This window comes from Anabrus simplex, chromosome 6 (assembly GCF_040414725.1).
Source record: "Anabrus simplex isolate iqAnaSimp1 chromosome 6, ASM4041472v1, whole genome shotgun sequence".
NCBI lineage: Eukaryota > Metazoa > Arthropoda > Insecta > Orthoptera > Tettigoniidae > Anabrus > Anabrus simplex.
The window spans coordinates 257,521,352-257,540,151 of record NC_090270.1 but is presented as its reverse complement, the minus strand read 5'-3'; the positions used below and the strand labels follow the sequence as shown (position 1 = coordinate 257,540,151).

The window sequence follows — 18,800 nt, the reverse complement described above, 5'->3', positions numbered from 1 at the left end:
AAATCCTCCTGGCCCTGGTAATCAGGGTTGTAAGGATACCATGTTTCTGGGCAGGGTGATGGTGAGAATCTGCGTGGAGATATCTATTGGTGTGTGTAGGCTTACGATACACGCTGTGTCCTAAAGATCCATCCTCTTTCTTGGTGACGAGAACATCTAAAAATGGTATCTTTCCGTCAGATTCCATTTCCAAGGTGAAACAAATGGAAGGGTGCTGGCAATTAAGGTGATCCAGAAAGTGACCAAGATTGTCTTCACCTTCTGTCCATACGACGAACGTATCATCCACAAATCGCCACCATATCTTCGGTTTGCAAGGTGCCGACGACAAAGCTTTCTCTTTGCAGTTTTCCACGAAGAAATTGGCCACAACAGGAGAAGAGAGGACTTCCCATGGCCACACCATCTGTCTGTTCATAATATTTCCCATTCCATAGAAAGTAGGAGGAGGTCATGCAGTGATAGAAAAGCCTTGCGATCTCTTCAGTAAAAATATCATTAATGAGAGACATAACACCATCAACAGGTACTCTCGTAAACAGAGACACCACGTCGAGACTCACCAAGATATCGCCTAGCTGAAGTGATATAGTTTTTAACTTCTCGATGAAGTGTGTGGAATCCTTAATATATGAAGGGGTGTTACCCAGGTGTGGTTGAAGAAGACTACCTAAATATTTCGAAAGGGCATATGTCGGGGAACTAATCGTACTGACAAATAGGCCTAAGAGGAACACCCTCCTTATGTATTTTGAGAAGGCCATACAGTCTCGGAGGAATAGCATCCCCTGGAAGGAGACTCTTTGCTGTATCTTCTGGAATAGAAGATTGCTTGACCAATTTGACGGTCATATTTGAGTAGCGAGTTGTGGGATCACGACTGTTAATCCTGTATATAGGATCAGCTAACAAGGACAAGATCTTGTTGTCATATTCATCTTTGTCCATCACCACCGTCGCATTACCCTTGTCAGCGGGGAGAACGATTACATCAGAATTGTCCCTTAGATCTTTTAGCGCCCGGATTTTACCTTGTTTTAAGTTGGACTTAGGTGGATTAGCGGTCTTGAGAACTCTGGAACATTCTTGTCTAACTTCCTCAGGCTCTTCAGGTGTGAGGTTATGTACCGAGGATTCTATAGATGTAATAAGTTCCTCAATTGGAATTCTTCTAGGCGCTACAGCAAAGTTGAGACCTTTGGCGAGAACTGCCTCTTGGGTTTCATTCAAAGGCATACTGGACAAATTTACGACAACTTTGTTGGAATCATGTCTAATGGCATGTGGTTTCTGCTTCTGACATTACCTTTCATATTTGGAAATATGCCTGCCCCTAACCTGGTCTAGTATGTTGTTGGCTTGCACTGCAGTAATACGATACACCTTCCATAATTCCTCATCTACGAAGTTCAAGAGGCGTAGATGCAGCTGTAGCAACTCCCTCGAGATTGAATCTAACTCCTTACGAGTCTGCTGTATCATCTCTATCAATAACGCTAGTACGACGATAGATTCTCATAGCTTTTGGTGTTCTGAAGGTATGCTTCAACATAACAAAATTTGGTAGTATATCATGGTCCCGGCATCTTAAGAGAAAAGTGATTCTATGGTTGAGAAACCAGGCATAAAGAGCACCAATGTTCTACAATGGTATAACATTACAAAATACATAAGCGTATGTAGCGTGGATTAATTAAAGTTATAACTGTTCAAAATTCATTATTGTGGAATAATAAATCAAGTATTAGAAAAATGGTAAGCTGCACGATAACACATCCATGCTGTACTAGTCAAATGACACTTGACCAGTAGCAGCTGAAAATATGTATGCAATCTCGAAGACACAACAAGATAATAAATTCTGCAGTAATGATATTGTATATCTTCTATGAAGACAGAATGGGGAGTTCAACTAAGCCTTAGGTGTGACATGGAAAGCAATATGACGCGTGTTGAAGTCTGAAATAAGAAGAGAAATGTGTAACTGTTGTATCAAAAAATAAAACAAGTGTGGAGAAAGATAAATCAAGCTTACCCCTTGGACTAGCAGAGAGTCAACTATCGTTGGCCGCATGAGGCGATCTGGCAAGTCACTTTACTATTTCTTGTATTAAATGCGATAAAAGTCAAATCACTTAAAATGTAGCTTAGAATCTGAGGATGTTCTTGTTGAATGAAACATGTCATTCTTTGTATATTAGTGTGTATTTTACAGTTATGTTTATAGTGTTATAATTTATACTGTAATTGCTGTGTGTTTGACAGACTGGAAAGTTTTTATTGCATTTAACTAAGCCGACGCTGGAAAATATGGCTTTATTCTTAACAAAAAATGCTACTTCTACAGGAGGGATGTGTTCATAGAGGCAGGGAGTGAGTTGGATGGGGAGGGGTGGGCGGAACGTTGAGCATGTTGGTCGCAAGCGTAGGGGTGTAACATGGAGAGGTGGTTACTGTAGCAGAGGATGTGATGTTGGTGGTTTTGTATTTAAAAATACTCATAAAATTAATATTATTTATATTAAGAGAAGAGAGTAGTTCTGGAATGTTTTCAATTATCAGATATTTTTTGTTTCTAGTGTATCGTTTAAATTTTAATTGCCATTCAAATATTGATCCTAAAATATATAAGCATTCTCAGACTCTGCCATTAGCTTACTTTTGTTAACGTGTTTTAGGATTTGGAGATCTTATTCGATGTTAGTGTTCTAGAACATTATAATGCTTCTAATCATAATAAGCACTCCGCAATGAACAATCATATGAAAGAAAATGGACATAGTTTCACGAACATCGAAAAAGATCTTCAAATCCTAAAACACGTTAACAAAAGTAAACTACAGCTACAACAGCTTCTGTTCCCTGTGTTAACCCTTCACTGCATGAATTTATTTACACCCACAACTCTGGTATGAAAAAAAATGTTACAGGGAGATTAGATATGTAACAACACAATGACAACAGATTTTTGATCTACTGTATTAAATAGTGAGCAAAAAGGAAAAAATTCAGGAGTGTGCAAAAATGCTACATCATGCATTGAAGGCTACTTCTGTACAAATATTACCCACTATAGTATATAATAAGAAGTAATGTTTATTACTCGTATGAACATAGAAAAATTAATAAAATTATTTTTTTAAATCACTAAAAGAGAATTATTACACTGATTGAATTGGAAAATAATAGCTTTCTCAAATGGATAGGCCATGTCTACGGTTCAACTGATGTGATAGCTTTTGAAACATTCTGTATTCTTTTTCAAACACAGTGCTGCTCAGTCGTAGCCTTCCATCAACAGCTGCTAATTTCAGATGACCACCAGCCATGAGACATAGATTGCATTTCCCTGTGGTTGGTGGTGGTAGAATAATACCCACGGTATCCCCTGCCTGTCGTAAGAGGCAGCTAAAAGGGGCCTCAGGGGCTCTAAACTTTGGAGCGTGGGTTGGCAACCACGGGGCCCTCAGCTGAGTCCTAGCATTGTTTCCACTTACTTGTGCCAGGCTCCTCACTTTCATCTATCCTATCCGACCTCCCTTCGTCAATTTTTGTTCTTTTCAGACCCCGACAGTATTACGTATGGAGGCCTAGGGACTCCTTCATTTCCATGCCCTTCGTGGCGGTTGTGTTCCTTTGGCTGATACCTTTATTTTTCGATGTGTCAGGCCTCTTCCATTTTTTCTCTCTGATTAGTGTTATATAGAGGATGGTTGCCTCATTGTACTTCCTCTTAAAACAATAATCACCACCACATAGATTGCACCGTTGCTAGATAACATTCTTTGGCCGTCCATTCATAATTCACATCACACATGCACGGTTGCTAGGTAACATTGTCTGGCCATCCATCCATCCATCGATCCATCCATCCATCCATCCATCCATCCATCCATCCATCCATCCATCCATCCATCCATCCATCCATCCATCCATCCATCCATCCATCCATCCATCCATCCATCCATCCATCCATCCATCCATCCATCCATCCATCCATCCATCCATCCATCCATCCATCCATCCATCCATCCATCCATCCATCCATCCATCCATCCATCCATCCATCCATCCATCCATCCATCCATCCATCCATCCATCCATCCATCCATCCATCCATCCATCCATCCATCCATCCATCCATCCATCCATCCATCCATCCATCCATCCATCCATCCATCCATCCATCCATCCATCCATCCATCCATCCATCCATCCATCCATCCATCCATCCATCCATCCATCCATCCATCCATCCATCCATCCATCCATCCATCCATCCATCCATCCATCCATCCATCCATCCATCCATCCATCCATCCATCCATCCATCCATCCATCCATCCATCCATCCATCCATCCATCCATCCATCCATCCATCCATCCATCCATCCATCCATCCATCCATCCATCCATCCATCCATCCATCCATCCATCCATCCATCCATCCATCCATCCATCCATCCATCCATCCATCCATCCATCCATCCATCCATCCATCCATCCATCCATCCATCCATCCATCCATCCATCCATCCATCCATCCATCCATCCATCCATCCATCCATCCATCCATCCATCCATCCATCCATCCATCCATCCATCCATCCATCCATCCATCCATCCATCCATCCATCCATCCATCCATCCATCCATCCATCCATCCATCCATCCATCCATCCATCCATCCATCCATCCATCCATCCATCCATCCATCCATCCATCCATCCATCCATCCATCCATCCATCCATCCATCCATCCATCCATCCATCCATCCATCCATCCATCCATCCATCCATCCATCCATCCATCCATCCATCCATCCATCCATCCATCCATCCATCCATCCATCCATCCATCCATCCATCCATCCATCCATCCATCCATCCATCCATCCATCCATCCATCCATCCATCCATCCATCCATCCATCCATCCATCCATCCATCCATCCATCCATCCATCCATCCATCCATCCATCCATCCATCCATCCATCCATCCATCCATCCATCCATCCATCCATCCATCCATCCATCCATCCATCCATCCATCCATCCATCCATCCATCCATCCATCCATCCATCCATCCATCCATCCATCCATCCATCCATCCATCCATCCATCCATCCATCCATCCATCCATCCATCCATCCATCCATCCATCCATCCATCCATCCATCCATCCATCCATCCATCCATCCATCCATCCATCCATCCATCCATCCATCCATCCATCCATCCATCCATCCATCCATCCATCCATCCATCCATCCATCCATCCATCCATCCATCCATCCATCCATCCATCCATCCATCCATCCATCCATCCATCCATCCATCCATCCATCCATCCATCCATCCATCCATCCATCCATCCATCCATCCATCCATCCATCCATCCATCCATCCATCCATCCATCCATCCATCCATCCATCCATCCATCCATCCATCCATCCATCCATCCATCCATCCATCCATCCATCCATCCATCCATCCATCCATCCATCCATCCATCCATCCATCCATCCATCCATCCATCCATCCATCCATCCATCCATCCATCCATCCATCCATCCATCCATCCATCCATCCATCCATCCATCCATCCATCCATCCATCCATCCATCCATCCATCCATCCATCCATCCATCCATCCATCCATCCATCCATCCATCCATCCATCCATCCGCTAGGGTTAAACTTCTGTCAAGCTAACTTCCATAACACATATTTTCAGATGATCCCCAGTTGTAAGACATTTATGACAAAAAGGAATTACGAATATATTTGCTAAAGGTAAACAACTCCATGTTGAGAAAACACAATACATAGTACAATACATTATTTTTTTATTTCGTTTTGGCCAACTGTGGATCACGTTAATTCGATTTCAGCTGCTTCTGGACTTTGATCTGCGCCCAGTAATCCTTCGTTTTTTCACTCTGCAACCTTCTCTCCTCTGTCCATGGTGTTCGGATCCACAAACTAACTTTTTCTTGGAAACTCTTTGTGTTCTTTATTATCAATTTGTAAGTCTCCCTGTTGCTTATTTCCGATCCTTATATTCCCATTTCTGTCAGGTCCTTCTTCACATCGCTGATGCCAGCGTACCACAGTTTTCCTGGTCTCAAAAAAACTTACTATCTGGTTGGTCAGTCTTCTCGGGTCCATTCTCTAGATGTGTCCAAAGAACATGGCTCTCCTCTTCTGGATGGTGTCTTAAGATCTTTTCTATCTTATGGTACAGTTCTTGGTTTGCTTTCTTTCTGTATGATCCATCCTCTGTTCTTTGGGCTCCCAGTATCTTCCTTAGAATTTTTCGCTCCACCAGTTCTAACTTTTTGACCAATCCTGCCTTTATCAGGTTCAAACATTCAGCTGCATATAAGGATTCTGGATGGATCACTGTCTGGTAATGTCTGAGTTGTGCATTGATTGAGATCTCCTTTTCATTACAGGTGTTCACTCTTAGCCTGTGTGCCAAGTTCATTTTGTTGATTCTCGATATTGGTGCCTCTTTCTCTGACAGGTTGTTATCTATCCACTCTCCCAGATATTTAAATTTCTCTACTTTCCAAATCCTTCTAGGTGCTGTTTCGATGTTGGTCATGTAGGTCATGTACTGTGTCTTCTCAAAGGAGATCCGTAAGTCTGCCTTACTTGCTTCTTCCTGGAGCTGAGCAATCTGGTTCCGTGCCTCCTTTATTGACTCTGGCAGAATCACAGTGTCATCTGCAAAGGCTAGGCAGTCTCCTACAATCCCTCTATTCTTATATCCCATTGATATACCATCTATTCCTTGCATTTTCTTGTGCCACTCTCTAATGATCTTGTTAAGAACACAGTTGAATAGGAGGGGAGAAAGCCCATCTCCCGGTCTGACCTCTGTTTTAATCCTAAAGGATTCTGATAGTATCCCCCTGAACGTGATCTTGGATGTTGTGTCAGTTACAGTCTGTTTAATGAGCTCTATGGTCTTCCTATCTAGACCCATTTCTTCTAGGATACGGATCAATGTTTCTTTATCTACCGAATTGTAGGCCTTCTTGAAGTCCACAAATATGAGCACGAATTTTTTGTTCCTCTGCTTCTGGTATGTTGTGATCAACTTCGGGTTCAGGATCTGTTCCGCACATGACCTGCCCTTTCTAAAACCTTCTTGATACTTGCCAATTTGCGGTTCCAATTGTTTTTCTGCTCTATCTAGCTGTGCCTTTGAAAAGATCTTATATGTCTCTGGTAGTAGCGATATTCCCCTGTAATTGTTGACGTTTGCCTTGCATCCTTTCGTGTGAAGAGGGTTCATTAATGCTGATGTCCATCCATCTGGCAGCTTCTCTTCTTCCCAGATATTGTGTAGGATTCTTGTCAGATCACCAATCGCTCTGTTGTCAGCATATTTCCAAAGTTCTGCAATAATCCCATCTTATCCAGGTGCTTTGTTGTTCTTTAAGGTCTTGATGGAGGGTTTGAGTCTGGGTTTGGTTCCTTGTGACTAGTCGAATTTCTGAGATGGTGGCTCACAATGGAGGAGTTTTGCAAAGTAGTCTGCCAGAATCTGGCAATTCTCTGCATCATTGTGAGCTACTTTTCCTTCTTGGTTTCTGGAGTTGAGGCTTGGTGGATCATATCTACTCAAAGTGTTCGCGAAAGTTTTATAAAAGTCCCGAGTGTTATTTGTTTGATAATCCTGTTCGATCTGAATCAAATGTTTCTTTTCATTCTTTCTCTTCAGATTCCTGATGGTCTTGGTTGTTCTTTTCCTTGTTTCCTAGAACTTCTTCTGGTTCTTTGGTGTTTTCTGGGAACACCAATTTACCCACGCCTTTCGGCGTTCTTCGATTGCATCATCACATTCAGATGGCCACCATGCATGTTTCCTCTTTTTCTGTAGAGGAACTGTGACTCTTCCAGAATGTATCATAGCCTCTCTTAACTGTTCCCATCCCTGGTACTGTCTTTTGTTTAATTCTATTGCAAAATCATTGTGCATTCTGAGATTTTCTTTGTCAAACTTTGTTGTTCGAGTTGTGTTCCTGTTTCTCTGGGATTTTGGGATGATCTTGACTTTGATCTTGGAGAGGAAATGATCTGAATCTAAATTTGCACCCCTCAGGACTTTGACATTTTGGATCTCCTTTCCTGCATGTTTTGAGATTGCTACATGATGAATCTGGAGCTCTCCTAGGTTGGGGTTGGGAGATACCCATGTTTTCCATTTTCTTGGGAGGTGTCTGAATGCTGTAGATTTCATGACCAGATTGAAGGTCCTACATAACTCTACCAATCGCTCTCCATTTTTATTAGTCCTTTTGTGGGCTGGGTAGTCTCCAATGATGGCTCTGAATCTCCTTTCTTTCCCCAGTTAAAATCTCCAGGGAGTATAATCACATTGTTGGTTGGTACCTTTGATATAGTTTCTTCCAAGTCTTCCCAGAATTCCTCTACTTTCACCGGATCTTTCTTGTTGCTCTCATTTGCAGGTGCATGTTCATTGACTAGCATGTAGAGCTTATTTGCTCCTTTGAAGGAAAGGGTGGAAATCCTGCCATTCCTGGAAGTGAAGTCTGTCATTGCTCCTAGGATTTGCTTATTGATTATAAAACCCATTCCCAGGTGAGGGACATTTTTCATCACTCTCTTGCCTGGTTTTCCTTTCAAAATCCTGTACTCTTGTGATTCAAAAGCTGACTCATCTGTGAATCTGATCTCCTGTAATGTTGTTATCACGATGTCTTGTTTGGACAGTGTATTGGTCAGATGTTTGAGTTTTCCAACTTTTAGGAGTGAATTGATTTTGAAAGTTGCAAAGTGAGTTACTCTCTTGCTCTTTAATCTCTTGCATGCTGGTGCGAGCTCCCAGAATCCAAAGGCTCACTGACATTCTAGACAACGGTGGATTGGTTACCACCTGGGGTAGTGCCTATGCAAGATTTTTCCATCATGCTGAGTCGAATGATCTTGACTTGGGGCCGATGCCTAGACATCGACAAGAGATACAACTGAGGTTGTTAGCCTCAGAGGAGTTAGGTTCACAGCCGCTCCTAACATGGAGATCAGATACTGCCCCTGAGCCGCCCATTATGGGTTCAGACACTCAGAGTAGTTTTGGTAACTGCATTCCATTAATCCCTAGTACTAGGCTGCCTCCTCCGCCACTTACGCCGTACCTAAGTCTACCTTCTCCTCCGTAAATGCCGTTGAGGTCTTCGCTCGTCACCCTGAGCTGGGACCCTTACCAGATGTTACACACCAGGTCAGTGTGCTCTTTGGACTCACGTGGCAGAGTCGCCACTCCCTGAAGAAGACCTGTCTCAAAGAGGGTCTCTACCCGCTACCATTATTATTGTTATTAAATTTTGGACATGAGTCTTGCAGCATTAATGAAATAATCACCAAATAGAACACTATCGAGAAGTACTTCAAGTCATTGCTGCCCATACCCTTCAAACATGCTTCTGAAAAGAAATGCCTTAGCTGCATGATGTAGCAAAAATGCTTTGTTCGTATTTTATGACTTTTTAGTAACAAATATTGTAAATTGAACATTATTAGAAATTTATGCTACAAGGTAAATATATTGTGGACAGGGCGGTATTTTTGTTAAATTTCAATCAGTGAATTGCCTACAATTACATTTCAGTGCTACTCATGCATGTACAGCCGCCGTGACACATGTCCACCTGCTTCAGGCAAAGATAACTTGGCACATTAAGAAAATTATTGCCCCTAGCCCCGTGTAGCATTATTTCTGGAAGTACAGATATCAAAGATATTATATATATATAGTTAGGTTTGCCATCTTTTAGCATGTGATTGAACTGCAAGAAGAAGAATATTAAGTAGCGAAAACTCTGCACTATGCAGTGTAGGGTTAAGAGTGGCTGATTTAAAATCCAACAAGAGAAAGAGTGACACGTTGGTTGAAGCACTTCTTCGTCAGGTCATATGGCAATGGTTGTTGTTACATACAGTAAAACCTGCCCCTTTAAGCAGAACCCTCGTCTCGTTAATTATGGTTTAATATTTATGTAAGTTTACCTGTAATTAGCAGATCCTCCCTGAAGCAAGACAAAAGGCAAGCTTGTGACTATAACAGAAAAAAATATGTTAATTTCTTTGCTAACCGTTTTCAGCACATGTATCCAAATGGATGCAAGGCGGCCGAGATAAGTATTCAGCCAGGAAGTGAACTCAGACTGTCTGGTTAAAGCGGCAACTGTATCTGTAGACCACAATAGGAATATTCCTTGTGGTTTGAACATCCTTTGCTATAGGAATGCTGGCAGACCAAAACTAGAAGCAAGCAACTTAGGGGCCTCCTTGATCCCCTTATCCAATTTCGTTACCATTCAACTGTAACATGAATGAGTTGTTGACTAACGGAACGCATGCATTTGGGAGGGTGGGGGCACTGTCTTAACAATGCAGTACAGATTTCCTTTTAAGGTCACAGGTTTAGTGTGCTTACAGTTGGCAGTCGTGGAACTTTGTTTTGTAGTTAGTGTAGTTGAAGGTGAGGGAAGGAAAGAAATTGTTTTAGATTTAAACTCGTAAATTAACGTTTTAGAAACTAGTGAGGAAGATAAACTGTCTGTTAACCTCTTAACCGAGAGTTTCCACTGAGAAAGGAAAATTTGTTGCAGGGAATATGTTTTTACTGAAAACGAGTTTTTTTGCCATAGCCATCATCATGACGTGGGTGACTTACACGTTATAATTCTCATGTAAGGTCCGTATTGAAATATATTTAAATACAAAGTATGTTACAAGGGTTATTTTTTTAATATCCACCTATTCAATACAAAGAGATCTTCTTTAGAAATTAAATGTTATTATAAAATGTTAAGGGACATGTTTCGCCCATATCAAGGGCATCATCAGCCTCAAACTCAAACCTGTATGGTGAAAAATCAGGATCCTGATTGTTCTTACAAATCACATAAAGAGGATATCAATGTAGGTGTTTGTCTAAACCTAAAAATTATTAGAATGTCCTATAGTATCAAGCTGCATGTTATAAGTTCACACGATTATACTTTCCGGAGCGTTGAGTCAATGCGCCCCAAAACCTGTTGGGGGTAGATCAATAAACAGCTCATTCTTTATAATGAAACAGAAATGTGTTTCCTTGAATCTTCTTAAGTGGCTGTTCAGCTGCCTATAGTCTTATTTAACTGGCTGAAGGAGTGAAAGCTGAATGTGTTACGATAAGATAACAGTTGTTGGAGCAAGGAAAAAGTATTCGGACGTCTATAGACGTATTTATCTTGTTTGAAGGAGCGAAAGTCGAAGGTATATTGAAGTTGATCGAGCTTTTTGGTGTGAAGTCTGTAACAAGAGAAGAGTGAATGCTTAGGAAAGGAATTTAGAAGAGAATGTGGGTTTAAAAAAAGAAAAACATGGAAAATGTATAAAACACTTACCCTTTTGTCTGTATCAATCAGTTATGGAAAGGTTAGTTGAAGAAAAACAACATTATGTGTAGGTTCATTTATTTCTTTGACTGTTATGGTGTTAATCAGTTGCTATGGTAGCGTTGAATGACTGACACTTGTGCTTGTAGTATTGTATCGATGTGAGACTGGCGGAGGACGGTGTGGTGGAGGGGAGGGGGTAGGCAGGGCGTTAAGTTTATGTGTTGTTGGTTGCGAGAGATTTGCGTGGTATGACAGGGAGGGAGTCGTGTTGGATTGCGGGGGCGGACATGAAGGGAGTCAAGTTAGTTACAGTAGTGGAGGTTCTAGAAGATGTTAGTTTAAGATTTTTAAGAATGTAGTTATGTTTTGAATTTAGAATTTGCAATAATTTGGTTAAACTTTCGTATAATGGATTCTTGACTTCAATTAAATCATTGAGGTTTAGATTTTTGTTGTAATATTGGTCCAAAAATATATAGATGGTTTAAAGTTCATTCATCGACTTTCCTTTGTCTACTCTTAAAATAATTGTGAGGTCTTGTTTTATCGTTGTGAAGTGATGTCCTGTTTCTTTCGTATGGGATCTCATGGCTGAAAATTTATTGTGCCTAATGGCATTATAGTGTTCTAAGTACCTAGTTTGAAAACTCCGGCCTGTTTGACCAATATAAGAGACATTGCATTGCGTGCAGGTGAGCCTGTATATGCCTGAGCCTGAGTAAATGTTTTTGCTTGAATTGACTGTGTTGTGATTAAAAATCAATTTTTGGTTAGTGTTTGTTGTCCTAAAAGCTATACTGGTATTTTTATTTTTTTTTGGGTTCAAGACCTGGTGAAAGTTTTGATTGTTGTAGGTGAATGTAACGAATTTGGATTTTTTGGGTTTGTCAGGAATACGTCTTGAAGTTAGATAAGTTATCTCATCATTACCCGATTGAATAACAACTATTGGTAGACCAATTAACTTATCATGCCCTGTCAAGTGGTTAAGCAGATCGTAGCAAAGTTTGATGACAAAAATGCAAGTCTTTGATATTCTTAAGAAAAAGGCGGAATAAAATGGGGAGAGGTTTTGGGGAAAAGGAAGATTGAAACGATAGCTTAGAGAATCAGAAATGAGGAAATAAATCTACAAAATACTGTGGACAGCCAAAGTGTTTCAGTACTTTCCACATAGCTGGTCTCGGGACTGAGTCAAAAGTCGTTTGCACGTCAGCACACTAGGTACAAACGAGCCTGTTGCTCTCTAAATTTTTCCTGGATTTGCCTTGCACAGAAGATCCTATATGTTGTGTCTCTGGACGTTTGAAAACCGCACTGCAACTTAGGTAGGATCCTATTAAAAATAATCTTCAGGTAATTGAGCAAAATTCTAGCAAGAATTTTACCTGTTATATGTTATACCAATGATATACAATGATAGTTGCCACAAACACTATAATGACCTTTTTTTGAAAAGAGTAATGATAGTGGCATTTTTAAAGGTCACCAAGTACTTAGCAGGTTTTTTAAATATGTATATAAGTTGCTTTACGTCGCACCGACACAGATAGGTTAGTTGAAGAAAAACAACATTATGTGTAGGTTCATTTATTTCTTTGGCGATGATGGGACAGGAAGGGGCTAGGAGTGGGAGGGAAGCGGCCGTGGACGTAAGGTACAGCCCCAGCATTTGCCTAGTGTGAAAATTGGAAACCATGGAAAACCAGCTTCAGGGCTACCGACAGTAGGGTTCGAACCCACTATCTCCCGAATACTGGATACTGGCTGCACTTAAGCGACTGTAGCTATCGAGCTCGGTCTTAGCAGATTTCCCATATTAAGAGGATAAGAGTATGAAGTCTGGTCTTTAGAGGTAGGTCTCCACTTTGAATCAATTCTAGAGGAATTTTATGTGGGCCGGGAACCTTGCCAGGTTTCAATTTACTGAGCAGCATTGAATTCATTGAATGTTGGTGGGAGAGCCATCCATTGTTGTTGAGGATGTGGAGGAAAGATTAATATTATTAGTTTCCAAAAAAATAGCATGCATAAGATAAAATGGTGGAGGCTTAACAAGGAAAACAATTAATTTATATCAACAATCAACATGTTCATTGTGAATACATGGTCATCCAGTGCAGACCATGCGGAAGGAAACAGCAACTCAAATACACACAGAGCAGCAATTGAAATCCTTGGGGAAACAAAGCCTGTAAATCATATCATTGCATAGTGGGATTTAGAAGTCCAACTGGAAGAGTGTGAAGAATAATAATAAGAAGAAGACTTTTAAAACTTGGTGTCAAAGAAGGGAGTCTACGCCAGTACAAAATGCTGAAGTTGGCCGCAAAGGTACTGTTGCCAGAGAAAAGAACTGCTGAGACCGGGAACTGTATGACCTGTTGAACACATCAGAAGGAGAAACTAAGATCTATTGCCTTGTTAAACCTTGTCATCAAAATGCCAACCACCAACCTCGTCTAAGAAATATGCAATGAAGAGTTTCCTCATCCACATGGTGAGCATTCACCCAGTTGAAGAGGTGTTAGAAGCTGTGAGCTGGAGAAGAATTGCAAGGCAACAGGATTGGATGACATACCATCTGAAGTGTGGAAGATGCTCAGATGACAAGGAGCCATAATCCTTGCAGAACTCTTCAAGCATATCTTAGTTGAGCGGTGCTTACCTACAGCCTGGCAGACTAGTACTATCATCCTGATTTGGAAGAATAAAGGAGAAGTCTAGAAATGCTACAACTATCACCCAGTTGTTTTGCTCTGCCTCGCAATGAAAATCTTTGAGCATATTCTTGGTTGTCACATATGCAGCATTCTACAAGTTTCCCAAAAACCTGTGTGGATTTGTTAAGGCACTCAGCACAACTGATGCAATTCATGCTGCTCATCTGCTTGTTGAAAAACATGGAGAAAAGAACCAGCTTGTACACCTGGAATTCTTTGATCCTGAGAAAGCCTTTTGACAGGCTACCGCCTGAGCTTATCTGGGTAGTCCTTCATAAACGTCAAGTCCTGGAAGCCTATGTGTGATGTATCCAGAACCTTTCCTGCAGTGTCTAAAGTACTGTATGCTGTCCAGTTTTAACTTCACCTCCTTATCATATCGATGTTGATGTTCATCAAGAATCAGCACTTTCATCCCTTCTGTTCTTCTGGTGCATCGATACAGTGACAGTTGATATCCAAACACTTCACCCATGAAAAATCTTGCAAGCTGATGATGTGTTTCTTGCCAATTGAATCTGTCAGGCTTTACAAAATTGGACTCAGAAATACACCCCTATGCAAGAATGGCATAAGACTAAACATTAGCAAAACTGAATATTTACAATACAGCACACAAATCAATGGTACCATCAGTATAGAAGCTCATTTCTCCAAGACTATCCAGTTTAAATATCTTAGTTCGTGTATCACTTTGAATGGAGAGTTGTTTCTAGATGCCCAAGCTCAGATTAATGCTGCGTGGCTACAATTGGCCCAAGTCTTCAGACTGATTTGTGTCAAATACCTGTAAAAGTCTGTGGTTTGCCTAGTGGCCCTATATTGCTCAGAATGCTGGCCAGCATCAAAAAAGCAAGAGTTAGCCCTCCATGTAATAGAGATGAATATATTGCGTTGGTCCGTGGTTGTTAAAGGCTCGACTGCACCTACAATAATGACGTAAGGACACAGATGGGAGTGACATCTATTGCAAATGAAATCCGGGAAGTACGATTCAGGTCGTACAAGCACCTCACTAGAAGTGTTGAGGACTCTGTGGCAAATCTTCCCTCCAGGAGGAATTGGACCATTTGGTCATCCAAAGAAACTGTGGCTTGTTAGAGTCAGGGAGTGTATGGATGTTGCTGGCCTCAGACCTGAAGATGCCCTCGACAGAAGGAAGTGGAGAATGGTAACCAGACATGTGGATTCTACACCGTTCTGGGATGCACGCTAGGAAAGAAAGAGAGAAATTGACTAAAATTATACCAAGACAAAGTAAAGTCCTAAGCATTATGACTGTAAATGATATAGCACAAACTCAGGACTTGTGTGTTTTATCATTAACATAATGTGTTATGCTTCTTTCTCATTTTCCTCAGTGATGTCATCGCTAGTTTGTTACCAAGATTTGAATCCCAGCTAGTATGGGTGAAATTTTAAAACTGAAAGTTGCATCTGTGACATCTTCTGTGATTCAGTGACTGGATAATTTGGAGTTACGAATATAGACATGTTGTGTTTCTTGTCATGTGTATCAATGTATATATTGTATATAGTACTTTCTGTCATATTTCAAATAATACGCATGTAAAAGTCATACAGTAAATAAATAAACAAATAAAACAGTAACGTCCCTCTGTTCATATTCTATGTAAAATTAAGTCCCGGGACTATGGTCTATGTTCCAGTAATCGTATACATTATGGAGAATATAATGTGAACACCGTCACCCTTTACAGATTGTTAGTGGGTGTAAGAGGTGCCATACTGGGCATGATGGCCAAGTTATGGAAGAAGTTGGCCCTCAAGGAAAGCTACCTAGCCACAATTGCTGAGGTGACTATGCATGGATACGTGCTTCTTTTAAGAAACCATTTATATTCCAAGACATGAACTTTTTACAATACTGTGTCTTAATGGCAAACCTTTTGAGGATCAGTTTCCTAACGGGATTATATATACAATCATTTGAAACTACTAGCTTTCTTTTTCATTTTTCATTTTAGTGTGTATGGGCAGTGTTAAGGTTGTTTCATAATGAAACTATCCTACGTGACAGTAAAATTGTTATTAGGAAATTGAAATTGAAAGTAATTAGAAGTACATATCTTTGTCATCATTCAAACCATTTCCATTGTACTTCAGATTATCTGAGTTATCTCTGGTGCTGCTAGAGCTGCCCTGGCTGAGTTTTTTGTTTTGGCCTGGTGTCCTTCCTGAGATCACATTAATTTTCAGGTGTCCTTTCTGACACCATGCTAATTTTCAGGTAAAAATCCCACCTCAGGATTTTCTAGGATACAATCCTTGGTCATTTTGTGTTTAAAGCCAGCAGATAAACCACTGTGTTGATAATACTTAAAGTACTTGTATCAAAATTGAAGTATTACCAGCCCAAGTAGTTGAGTACCTTTGCTATAAGAAATCATTTTATTAACAAGACTTATTTTTACAGGTGCACCCTCACCACCACTCATCGCAGAGGGCTTCAGCCACATCCACGTCAGCAACTACCCACGTCGCTGTTCAGATGTTAGTATCAGGAATCGTGCAATTATGAGTGAGATGTGGTTGTATGATTGCTAAATATTAATACTAATAATAATAATTGTTATTTCAGGAGGAGGTGCGCGCTTTTCTGAATCATGAAATGCGTTTGAGAGGTTTGCTTCTCTATCCTGGAGATGCTATTTGGCCATGTGGAGTCCCCTCCACAGAAGAAGCCGTAAACTTCGCTTTTGTAACTGTAAGATTTGATTCCTTCTTTAAACGAAAATTATTTGTAAATAAGAGTTAAAATTATTCAAAATTAGGCTTATTAAAATTATTGAACATTAGGCTTAACCCATTTATTATGTGGGACATACTTTTGTCCTCAAATCAACATCATCAGTTGTTTTACAAGCCTAAAACGTCACTGAAGAGGTGCTCTAGAAATTAAGCGGTGAGTTTCTTTACCATGACTTTCCTACTGAGTGAAAAGGTTACATATGAAGTGTGAAGAGTATATGTGAACTGACTCTGCTCAGCATTCATCATATGGACCGGCTGTATAAAGGTGGGATTATTAGCATTACTCATACCTTGGTCACATATTGCCAAATCCAAAGGTCTGTCTGAGACTTTCAATGTGCCTTTCCTAGCCTATACAAGAAGATACACGGCATTCTAAACACTACATCTTTCTAGAGGTGGATTTAGCTTATTGCTTCACTTACTAGTCAGTATTTTATTCTGTATTAATTGCATTCTTTTACAGGTATGTTGTAAGTGTTTTAAATGTCATATTTTGTACTTTGACAGACTGAAAATCTTACAGGTTTTATTAGCTGAGTTGGCACAGAAAAAAAAATACGGCTTTCTTCTTAACAAATCCTTTAGTAAACCTACTACTGTTAGGTTGTTAAATCTGTCGAAAGTAATTTTTGAATACATAAACTTACAAACTACCTTAAAAAGGAAACATATTATTAGTGAATAATACCTGAAAAGATGCAGACACTAGCTGACATCATTTATGGTTAGAACTAGGGTGGTATCTGATTGCCTTCAAACCTCTGACTTTCATTCTTGATTAATGAAAACATACTTGGCAAATGCTTTCACTTTGGTCCATCTTCCGACAGTCCAAAAATTTCACCTCTAACATTGCAATACGAATGCCCCTTCCTGTCTGTCCCTATTAATCATATTTCTTTTTCAGGTAAATTTCTGTTATCATATGTTTTATTTTTCAGGTAGTTTGTAAATGTATTTTTTTTGGCATAGTTCTGCCGTCATATGTTTTCTTTTTCAGGTAGTTTCTAAATGTATTCATAAATTAGTTTTGACGGACTGAAGAACCTAACAATTGTAGGTTGGCTTAGTCAAAACTGAAGAGTAATGGCTTCACTGTCAAATCATTCAGTGTGTTTAAAATTAATGAATCCATACTCTTTATCAGTAATTCCCAACCGGGGTTGAGCGGAAGTAGCGCTAATGTCAAACAAATCCATCTCTCTACAGGCCATGAAGATCCTTGGAGGAGTGAAAGGTAAAGTTTCCACTTTCTGGAACCTCAGCACTAAGTGGGATAGAGTGGTTAGCCCTATGCCTGGCTGCCTTTGCTTCCGGGAACAAACTCGGTACTCATTTTTTATGTCAATTGAACATTAGGGCCATGTGCTGCTCCAGAAGTAGAAATCTCGTTCCTTCTTCCTGGTGGGGAATCAAACCCACATCCTTTCAGGGGAACTGAGCATGCCTTTTCTGCCTTGGCTGAGCAGCTCCTTGCACTATAAGACTTTCTTCCAGACTCCAGCAAACCAGCAAGACAATTTTATACCACTGATTTCTGACAAGAAATAAATTTCATTATTAAGCCTGTGTTGTTGACCTCAACAGTGATATGGTACTTTTTGCAAAAATTCCATCTTTTTCGTTTATTTATTTCAGAAAAACATTTTCTTAATGGAATGGCACATTTGTACTCTTTAAGAGTAGTTCCTCCTGTGTATCACAATTATTTCAATAGAATCAGCCTTCACTAAAATAAAAAAGGAACTTCAACTTTCCCTCAAGACTACACACATCAAGATTTTAACTAATACTAAGTTGTAGCTTTGTACAATCAAACAATACCAGTGTACTTTTATGCCTAAAGTTTTTACAAATGAGGGATGTATGTCAAATGG

General features: G+C 40.2%; 1 protein-coding gene across 1 annotated transcript in view; it reads left to right on the top strand.

Annotated features, from left to right (window-relative positions):
- The window catches only part of LOC136876416 (uncharacterized), a 574,260-nt gene that overhangs the window by 395,936 nt on the left and 159,524 nt on the right, over window positions 1–18,800 (top strand). The window contains exons 19-20 of the mRNA XM_067150371.2: window positions 16,583–16,659; window positions 16,748–16,873. Of these exons, the coding sequence (XP_067006472.2) occupies window positions 16,583–16,659; window positions 16,748–16,873 (203 nt within the window). The remainder of the gene's footprint in view (window positions 1–16,582; window positions 16,660–16,747; window positions 16,874–18,800) is intronic.